At 36.2% G+C, this 10916-nt stretch overlaps 1 protein-coding gene across 1 annotated transcript; it reads left to right on the top strand.

Moving 5' to 3' along the window:
• The first annotated feature begins 4107 nt into the window (after positions 1-4107).
• LOC112155216 (C-type lectin domain family 17, member A-like) lies at positions 4108-10681 on the top strand. Its single transcript, XM_024286732.2, has 5 exons — positions 4108-4210; positions 4375-4509; positions 8211-8356; positions 8704-8807; positions 10358-10681. Exons 2-5 carry the CDS (start codon positions 4458-4460, stop codon positions 10503-10505), a joined length of 450 nt encoding a protein of 149 aa, XP_024142500.2. The 5' UTR covers positions 4108-4210; positions 4375-4457; the 3' UTR covers positions 10506-10681.
• The last annotated feature ends 235 nt before the right edge of the window (positions 10682-10916 follow it).

Below are 10916 nucleotides of genomic sequence, written 5' to 3'. Positions count from 1 at the left end.
GATTTTTGACGTGATTCATGACCAAATTTTATTTGGACAAGTTGGTCTCTGTTAGTCTCTGTTTATAAATCAACTCTATTAATTAAAAGCAGAACTGCCTCAATTTAATTAGCATTTTTTCTCAATTTAATTTACATCTAAATCGATGCATTACTTGTTCTGACTTTTTTTTTTACTTATTAGCAATTATGTGAGACAAAAAAGGCAAATGAGCAGAAATTCAGACCAGCAGGTCTGTTGGTGGGGGTTAAGCCTGCACATGTTGGATAGTGAGCAATATCAAAGTTATCCAGCTCAGATGATAAAAACAAAGACGTAAATTGATCTATTTGCCTGTCAGTGGATGCATAGCAGTGAACTTGTGGCCTGATGATTGTCATTTTTACATTGCATCTACATGATTTTTCAAACAGCATTTTTTTCATCTGCTCCTGAGTCAACATGATTTGAATAAAAAAAATACAGTGAAACACAGTTTTAATCCTTGTTTGCTAAATGCATGTGAGAAAAATGCCACAAGAACATGTTAATAACACCAAACACATTTTTTTAATTGGAGCAGCTCTTTAATGTTGGTACAAAATACACCTTTATACAGTTACAGTTGGAACACAGTTGTAAAAATACAACTAAGTGTTCAGGCATTAAAACAGTAATTAAACAAACAATAATCAATATTTCTGGAAATTGGACTTCTTCTTGTCATAAATCTCCTCTTTAAATATGTTTCAATTGAACATTTATCCAGAACAATTTGACAACAGTTTTATGAGTTCAAGCTGGTTGTTTTCATGTTTCAACAACATGAAGGTAGTGCACTAACTCACGTGACAACACCTGTGAAAAGGGATTAACATGAAAAAAGCAGAGACAAAATCATCTGATTTTGGTGAGGTGTTCTCTGAATGGCAGGATGCTCCGGTTTGCATGTTCATGAGCCCCGGCAGCACATGTCTCATTCACACTTAATGCTCGCCGCACGGTCACTCCTCCCAGACCAAATCCAATTACTGGGGACAAAGAGCCCAGCCCGAGATCAGGACTCCATCAGCTTCTCTGTGCTGCTGCTGCAGACTCCAGAACCCCACTGGACTCGTAATCATGTCAAGGGTCTATGAGGGCCACAGAACCCAGCTGTACCACAAACCAAACACACACACACATTAAAGTTAGGAAGCAAGTGTTCTGATTGAGACAAACAAAAGTGTTGAAATCAGTCAATCAGTTATGAGCTGAGACAATGAGATGCACAAGGAGGAAAAAAAAACACTCAGCACAACTGGATACATTCAATATTTGTCTGATTCTCATTTTTATTATGCTGAGGATCATTTTGCTTTACAAGAGACACCAACATCTTTAACTGGAAGTTCTATAGCTCCACCTACTGGCAACAAATACACACACACCCTCACTAGTAAATGTGTAGATCAGGGATGTTCAATTCCTCTACAGTGAGGACCAGATTTGAGGTGAAAACGTTTGAGAGCAGCTCTCTTGGAACACTAAATTCAAATGGATTTTCTAGCATTTTTTTATTGCAATGATATAAAACAAAAATACATCTAAATACATTTTTTACCAAAATTACCGTGAATAGCACATTAGAAGACCTGAAATAAAATATAGAAAGAGTCTGTCTGGAAAAAATACCTTTGTTAACATTAATTATGGTTTCATCTAAAATGTCACATTTGGCCCAGACTTTAAACATGCCTGCTGCAAAAATACAATTTAGAGAACCTAATAGTTTTTAAAAATTCTCTTAATACCAAAGCCATTTAGAATGTTAACTTGTCCTTCTGCTATGTAAGAGTCAAACCAGGAAAGAGAGCAACAGTTTAGTGTCTCGCTAGATAAAACGTTCACACATGGGAGGTCAGAACGGGAACATAACCATCAGTCTTGATATCAGAGGGTGACAGCTCGTAACAGTATAGATTACAAAGCCTCTTGAGATATCTTATTGCTTTAAGATGCAGAAGTGTTTCCCCTTTAATAAAGTAATGGGCAGGGGAGATTTTTAGGCTAAGTATACTGACAGTTCAGCTACTTTTTACAGAACCTTGTTTTGTAGAAGATTTTCCAGAAAAAAAGTGTCATCTGAAAAGGTGTATAACTTGACAATTATACTCCTTACACTCTGTGTGAAGACTAGGACTAAAATATTATCCTGTAGCATGGACAGACCTACAGTCCCACAGATATTTGGGATATTTGGGAATGCAGGATATTTAGCTGTGCCGTTCTGGAAGTTCCTCCTTATCGTGAGGGACATTTGATCAGAAAAAACACTTTAAAATAATTAAAAAACATCAAGACATTTCAGACTTTCCTGTTGACAGTAAAATAAAATAAATAAATAAAAAGTTTGATGTTCATGTGTAAAAATCCATATTCTTTCATTTTTGAGTAGTACTTGGCATCAGTTGTTTCTTAACCCTATAACACTTTTGCTGTAAAAAGTTACACCATCCTATTTGCTGGGTAATTTTTGCCTGATATAATTTACTTAATAAAAAGTATTTTCCATAAAAATATATCAAAATATGACAACACATGATACATTAGAGTAGTTTTATTTTATTTTCAACTGTAGTTTATGTAACCTATCCATTCATCTTCATCTGGGACCGGGTCGCAGGGGTTGCAGTCTACGCAAAGATGCCCAGACTTCCATCTCCTCGGCCACTTCTCCAGCTCCTCTTGGGGGACCCAAATGGAGTGCCCAGCCACCCTCTGGAGGAAGCTCACTTCAGCCGCTTGTAGTCGGGATCTCATTCTTTCGGTCATGACGCAGAGCTCATGACTGTAGGTGAGTACTGGAATGAAGATTGTCCAGTAAATTGAGACCGCAAAATGGTGGACGCCGCTCCAATCCGCCTGTCGATCTCACGCTTCGATCTTCCCTCACTCGTGAACAAGTCCCCAAGATATTTAAACTCCTCCACCTGAGGCAGGAGCACTCCACCCACCGAGAGAGGACAAACTACCTTTCTCCAGTCGAGAACCATGGCCTCAGACTTAGCGGTGCTGACCCTCATCCCAGTCGCTTCACACTCGGTTGCAAACTGCTCCAATACATGCTGGAGGTCCTGGCTTGATGGAGCCAACAGAACAACATCATCTGCAAAGAGCATAGAGGAAATCCTGTGCTCCCCAAACCAGACCCCCTCCGGCCCATGGCTCCGCCTAGAAATTCTGTCCCTAAAGACTATGAACAGAACCGGTGATAAAGGGCAGCCAGAACATTGCTTTTTTATTTTATTTAAAAGACGAGAAATGCAGTTGCATTTTGAAAAGGAGAAAGCATTTCTGTGTATGCATTTTCATTTTCAAATGTGATATTTCTTATTGAATTTTGGGACAAAATTACTAAAGAACTTTTTGAAAATGAAATGTCAAATGTCGTTTTTTTATCATTTAAATTAAGTTTGAGAATGAGCTGTGTTGAAGAACAAAGAGAAAGAGCTGTTCTGATAATAGCTTTTAAATTTCATTTAAGACACAAGTAATGAAGGGAAATTGTAAAAAAAAAAATAGGATTTCCAGTATTGACCTTAATTTTAAATTATGAGACACAAACGCTTCCATAATTACTCTGTTACTCTAACTCTACTAAAAAACATTAATAACTGTCTTGTCTATGAAATGTAGAGCCTAAGAACTGACAGGAAGAAATATCTGTTAAAATGTTTCTTCCTGTAGCGAGGTGTTAAAGTTTCTGACTAAATGAGCTGACCAGTGTAGACCCACAATCTCATGCAGAGGGTGAGGATGATGAACAGATCTTCACACCAGTTTACTGATCCTCTTCCTGTGGTTCATTCACTTCACACCCTTCTACTTCCTGTCATTACTATCAATAGCATTAACCTCACACTACATAAACAATACCCTTAAAGAGCAATTGCTGTTCAGTGAACACCTCAGTCTGTCACACTTTGACTTTGCATCCTTACAATGGAAGACATTTATGCAAATGTTTCTAAAAATACTGTTTGTAAACCTTCTGTATCAAATCCACCAGGTAAGAGAGAACTCAAAAAACAATTACCTATTTTTTGGCTTTCTTTTGTGGTTTCAGTTACATTTTTTTCCCTCCTAGCTTCCATCAAGTCTAACAGGGGATGCCATCTCTGTGTTATTACTTTCACGGTAATCCTGAGTGTTCTCCTTCTGGCTGGACTCGCCATTCTCAGCTTCTTCTGTGAGTATTTCACTCACAACTGACCAAATCTGACAAGCAGTGTTTTTTATTTTACATTCAATCCAAAATATTGTTTTAAAACCTTTGTTAAGTTGTAGAATAGGAGGCTGCATGGTGTAGTTGTTAGTGGTATTTTAAACTTTTTTGCCCTGATTTCATTCCAGATGTTGTGTCAGTCAGAAACTTGTCAGAAATCTCTGCCAACAAGGACAATTTGACTGAGCACCTGAATGCTGTCATTGAGAGGATGAATTCCAGCCTCATTGAAACAACCAAGAAGCTGATGGACTTTGAACAGGGTAAGAATGAATATCTTGTATTAAAAAATAGGACAGTAAGGATACATTTTAACACTAATTTGATTCATATCAGGATTTGTGGTTGATGACATAATACTGATTTATTTTTAACTATCCAATTTGATCCGATTCATTGACCTAAAATTGATTCAGGTCATCTTTAGCCAAAAATTTAACCAATATGACTTAGATAAATACCTGGTACTGAACAGTGCAGGTGTAGTTTTCCAGTTTTCTTGAATTTCTTGCCCGTACAAATACCCGTACAAACAGGCAATTAAACAAGAACTAATGGCAAATCCATTCATAGTTTAGTTTTATAAAGTTTAGCCCACTATTGTTTTCCCACATCAAAATAATCTCAAGGGAACATTACTAGAACTTTATACGGCATTGTATGGTCACATGACTTTACAAAAGAGTTTCCACATATTGGACTGTAATGATGATCTGACCATTTTTTGCTGCCATCATGTATGTTGTTTACTGTGATGGTACTCATTTTTACATCATAATAAAATCCAATATCAATACAATAAATGTATTTCATTTTAAAACTAACTTTTAATGGTATAGATCGATTTTATTTGATTAACAACTCAGATCGATCAAGTTGGATTGTAGAAATTTAAATTAAGCCCGTTAATTGTTACACCATTTTAAAAATAAACATTTGTGAAGAAATTGATGCTGCACCTGGCTTTTAAATGGATTCCTAAAAGGAAAATTAGTACATAACAAAAAATAAGTGGTGATTAATTGATTGTTATCCTTGAATCATCAATGAACGGTTTTCTGTAAAAACACTTGGTTTAATTTAGCTAAAATATACACAATTTTTGGCTAAAAATCTCAAATTTTCCTTTAAGAATTATAGATACACAGATGCAACAAAGAAATTCAGTAAAATCATTTAAACCTAAAACGGCTACATTTAAAATGAATTGCACAATATACAATATTACTTTAAATAAATATATAACACAAATTCTGGATGATTGAAGGACAATTTAATACAATCCAAAAAATGCAGAATAATTCATGTATTTCAAATGGTTTTCGGGATTTGGAAAGTGAATCACTTTACTGAAGTAACCAGAAATTACTAAAAAAGTCAAATTGTTACTCTATTAGATGTGTGACGACTAATTAATAAATTAATTTATATTTGTACGATCCAACAAGATTGATCTGTCTGAGACAAGTTGTTAATCGCACCGAATTGAACTCTACTATTAAAAAATAGTTTTGAAATGAAATTAATCGATAATCAATATAGAAAAAATACAATTTTGATTGAGACATGATGGGCTTATTTTACTGTAATGTGAAAACGACCTAGTGCCATCATAGCCAATTATACACGTATTCTAATATTGGAGTTTGTTGTCTCAAAAGTAGCTCCATGCCGATAAAGTTGATGAGGATACAGCAGCCGCCCCCTGATGAGACAGTGGGGATGTTGGGCAGCCCCTTATCTGCAGTCCACTACACCATCAATGCATATTACGGATACAACGGATATGTGAAATATCATGTCTAATTGCGTTCTGTGCAATGATGTACAGAACTTTTAAAGTGTAATCACATTATGGATTAAATCATTACAATTTTCTATTTCACTATTACTTTATCGTGTTTTTCCTATGATCATACGTATATACTATAGTTCCCTATTTTGTACTAATTAATTATCGGTCTGATTTTCTGCTTTGTACTTAATAATGCAGAAGTTTATAGTGCAATATGTCTTCTTGTTACGGTGCTGTAACAAGCTCATTTGGGGATCAAGAAAGTCTAAATTTGTCTCGTGATAATAATTAAAAGATTCATTATTTCAAAGTATTGCTTAGAAATAAGAAATATAAACAGCTGTAAACTAGATATAAAATTGTGAGGAAAACAAATAGGAATAGTGTTGAACAAGAATAAAAATATGCAAAAAGAAACGACTTTGAGACATGAGACTACAGAAGATTGAAAAAGTATAAAAGCAGCATCTTTCATAATTTTACAAAACTTGAACTACTAGTCTATGGAAACATTTAAGCCATTAATAATTATAGTGTGGTACAGTTAATGGAGTCAGTATTGAAAAACATAAATTAGAGTTTATTTCTTTGAAAAATTGATTCTAGTTATATATATATATATATATATATATATATAACAGAGCTGTCAGGCGATTAAATTTTTTTAATCGCGATTAATCGCATTGTTCATAGTTAACTCACGATTAATCGCAAATTCATATGTGGCCTTTTTTAAGGAAAAAAAATGTGTGCTTTATGGAATTTAGCAGTTCTACATTAATTATGAAAACAAGAATGGCAAAATTAATAGTTTTCATCAGAAATAATTTATTTTGTAACATTGTATTGAGATAAACTTTATTGACAATAAAAGGCTGTAACATAAAATGCCTAACAAAAGCCCAAGTGCAAGTGAAGGGCATTTTAAATTCAAAACTTCAATCAACGTTCAGTAAAATAAAATAAAAACATCAGAAATAAAATTTCCATAACACTTTCATGTTCATTTTTTGTCAGGACCAAATCTTTTCCTCCTCTGAACAGCAGTAATAAATGAAATAGAGATTTATCATTTCCAATTAACTTTTGTTTTTTAAAACATTAAAGACTGAGAAAAGCGGGATACACTGTGGATAGTTTGACAGTCTGTTACTCCGCCGTGTTCTCTGGCTGCAGCTCGATGCAGCGACGTGTCCAGCGGAGCTCACAATGAATATGCCGGCAGACAGACCGCTATGCTGGGGCTGGATCACGCTTAAACCTCCAGAACATTTAAAACGTCCCCCGGTGAGCTTGCTGTTCGGAATGTCGGGGGTCCGCAGCTCTTGGGACGCGGCGCCGGATGCGAGCCGGTAAGACCAGACGTGGTACTGGACGCGAACCGGAGCCGGGTTAGGGTGCAGGAGCTCTCCAGGTCCAAGCGCCGGGCCGGTTTTAGCTCGCAGCTCGGTGGTTGGAGACCCGCCCGTGATCTAGTGAGAGCAGCCGGTGAGTTAGAGGGAGATGAGGGATGCCCGCGCGCGCGGTATGGAAAGGCAGTTATGAGAAAATCTGCGATTAATGCGTCAAAAAATTTGTCGGCGTCACGCACATGTCAAATTAACGCGTAATTAACGCGACAAATCTGACAGCCCTAATATATATATAATAAATTGCAGTTAATAAATGAACAAAGATTAGCATCTTAGAAATGTAGAATACTATGTAATACCAATGCAAATTTTTTCTTTGAATCAGACTGTTAAAAAGTCTGGCTGTGAATACAACAAAACACTTCGATGGTGTTGCCTTTGCACGAACTATTACACCCTAATTCTGCAAAAATGTGGCACAAAAGTATCACCTACGGAGCTGTCAACATTTGATAACACCTATGGTAAATTAAGCTTTATGTTAAGCACTGGTGAAAATACCAAAAACTTCCCCATTGATTGATGTTTGAGCTCAGAACAGTCCAGACTCTAATGTTGTTGCAACTTTTGCATACAAGAATAACTGACGTGTTAAAACTATTTCCTGACACCAAGCATGAGGAACAGAAAATGACTTTCCATGAATTTTTGCAGAACTTTTGTTCATTCAGATTATGTAGATTAAAAAAAGGAACAAAATGTGTTTTTTCAAGTAATGTGTTAATTATGTCATTTTTTTTATTTACATGTATTCCAGGAAAGACAGGATGTCCTGTGGGATGGATATACTTTCGTTCCTCTTGTTACTACTTCTCTGGAGAGTCAGGGTCCTGGGATAAAGCAAGGAACTTCTGTAAAAACAAAGGAGCAGATCTGGTGGTGATGAACAGCCGTGAGGAAAAGGTGCATTGTTATTTTAGTTTATGTCTGTTTTGGATTACATCTTTATTATTATTAATTTCTTTCCAACAAGTAAATGAAGAAGTGAAAATAAAAGAGATGATCTCAACATAGCTAAAATAACAACCACAACAACAAATAATAATGTCCAACAAAGCAATTTAGGTATGTTGGAATGGGAGTAGGCGCTACCTTAATAAATAATTAATAAAATAATAGTGGTGTTTGATTATCACAGCTACCCCGTTATATCCTCACCATCCATTGACTAGTCAAACTCAACAACTGTATTGTGACCTATCTATTAAAAACAAACAAAAAAATTATAATCTTTATTTATTTATTTTCAGAAATTCATTTCTGCTTTCAAAAAGAAACCTGTTTGGATTGGATTGTCTGACAAAGCCGAGGAGGGAACCTTTAAATGGGTAGATGGAAGTCCTCTGACTCTGAAGTGAGTGTTCACTCCGATCAGTGCCACACAAGCACAGTGGGGGCGGGTGGTGGGTGGTTTGGTTCCTTTCATTTGATTGTTTTTCTATGCAGTGGTGTGAAATAGCACAAACATTACCCCAGAGACTTACACACAACAATGAACACATGATGCTCTTGTCATCCAAAATGTGTCTCTTTACAACCACTTTAGATAAAACCTTTTTTCATGTGTACAAAGTTAAATTAAGTTAGCTTCCTCTCACTCTATATATCTATAAATCTATCTATCTAGTAATTCTGTGTTTGACATGTCTTTATGAATCTAAATTTCTGTTGACTGACTGTATTGCACAGGAAGTATTATTTTTTGTTTTCCTGATTGCTTGAAATAAACCATTTCTAATCTAAAAATCAGGTTAATATTTGACCAATCAGGGAATCAGATTTAGTAGTGGCATATGGATTCTACTCTTTATTTCACAGAATCGTCATTTGACTGCAAATCAATCATGAAGAAGAAATTAATAATTGTGGTTATGCCAGACCAGAATCATATGACACCAAGTCTTTAACCTATCAGAATAGAGCTGTAAAAGAAAAATCCTGCAGAAGATTCTTGTGATTTGCACAGCTTCGACATTTCTCACCAAGCGTCTTCCAACTTTGGGTGGTGGGCATGCACTAGTATGCGCACATGTGGTTTCCGCTGTGATGGCATTTGGTCGTTTTTACATTCCTCTTCTCCGTCCTTGGGTCCTCCACCAGAGGCTCCTGCGAAGTATCTTAGCTGTTCCTAGCACTTTTCTGGACTGAGATGTCTGAGGTCTCTCCAGGGATCTCCAGTTTGGAGGTTACAGCCCCGAGTGCTCCAATTACCATGGGCACCACTTTGACCTTCAGCTTCCAAGCTTTCTCCAGCTCCTCTCTGAGTCCCTGGTATTTCTCCAGTTTGAAATGTTCCTTCTTCTTGATGTTACCATTGCTTGGTACTGCCATATCCTCTGTTCTTTATCCACCACTACAATGTCTGGTTGGTTCGCCATTACCATCCTTCCAGTCTGTATCTGTAAGTCCCACAGGAGCTTTGCTCTCTCATTCTTTACCACTTTCGGAGGTGTTTCCCATTTTGAGTTTGGGGTTGTGTGAAGGTGATTGTGGTACCCATTATAATTGGAGCACTCGAAGGGCAGTAATCTCCAAACTGGAGGAGTGGCTACATCAGATCTCTGGAGAGACCTCAAACATCTCAGTCCAGAAAAGTGCAGGGCTAGGAACAGCTAAGATACTGCGCAGAACTCTCAAGCTCCCAGGCCTCTAGTAGAGGACCCAAGCTTGGAGGAGAAAGCATTCGCAGAGGGTGAGAGGGGCATTTATACATATGTATATATAGGGAAAAAGGCTGAGTATGGAAAAAAGTTATTTGGTGGAAACTCTCTCTCTCTCTCTCTCTCTCTCTATATATATATATATATATATATATATATATATGAATTTAAATATTTTTTGCTTTAAAAATTCAAGTTCTTATTTGACTATTCTGTTTGAATAAAAATCTTTTTTTTCCAACAGGTTCTGGGGAGGTCGTCAGCCTGATAATGGTGGTGGAGAGCACGGAGAGGAAGACTGTGTTCAATTCGTGTTTGAGTACTCTGGAATCTGGAATGATGCTTCATGTAAAACTTCATCGCAGGGGCTCTGTGAAAAAAGAGCAACTTAATTTGTTTGAAAATGATCTTTCATTCTTTTCGTTAAGTGAAAGAAGATGGATGGATAAATGGATTATTGTTCATTAAAATTTTGCCAAGATTTTTTTAAAATAATTTCTTAACCTCTCAGAATAGTTAAAAGGTACAAGAGCTGCTCTGTCACTCAACCTTACAAAAAATTGCTTATTTTTCTAAGGCAAAGAAAATATCTGCAGCTAAACCTGAAAGTGAGATAAATAATATATAAAAATTTGAACATTAAATGACTGTGATCTTTTATCAATATCTGAACTATGGAAGCGTAATGTATTCAATTGCTTTTTCATTCAATTAATTTCAATTAATCATGATCAACGGGGGAATTTGACACTCCTAAAATAAATATTCAATAAACTTGTTCAGCAGATAGTGGATATTGGCAG

The sequence above is a fragment of the Oryzias melastigma genome, linkage group LG21 (genome assembly GCF_002922805.2).
Source record: "Oryzias melastigma strain HK-1 linkage group LG21, ASM292280v2, whole genome shotgun sequence".
Classification (NCBI taxonomy): domain Eukaryota; kingdom Metazoa; phylum Chordata; class Actinopteri; order Beloniformes; family Adrianichthyidae; genus Oryzias; species Oryzias melastigma.
The sequence above is the reverse complement of the archived record's forward strand: the minus strand, read 5'-3'. Positions and strand labels throughout refer to the sequence as shown.

Excerpts from the sequence above, each read along its gene's own strand:
- LOC112155216 (XM_024286732.2), top strand. The coding sequence starts at position 4,458 with ATGAATTCCAGCCTCATTGAAACAACCAAGAAGCTGATGGACTTTGAA. Across the intron at positions 4,510-8,210 it reads GCTGATGGACTTTGAACAGG|GAAAGACAGGATGTCCTGTG; the intron begins GTAAGAATGAAT and ends CATGTATTCCAG. Across the intron at positions 8,357-8,703 it reads TGAACAGCCGTGAGGAAAAG|AAATTCATTTCTGCTTTCAA; the intron begins GTGCATTGTTAT and ends ATTTATTTTCAG.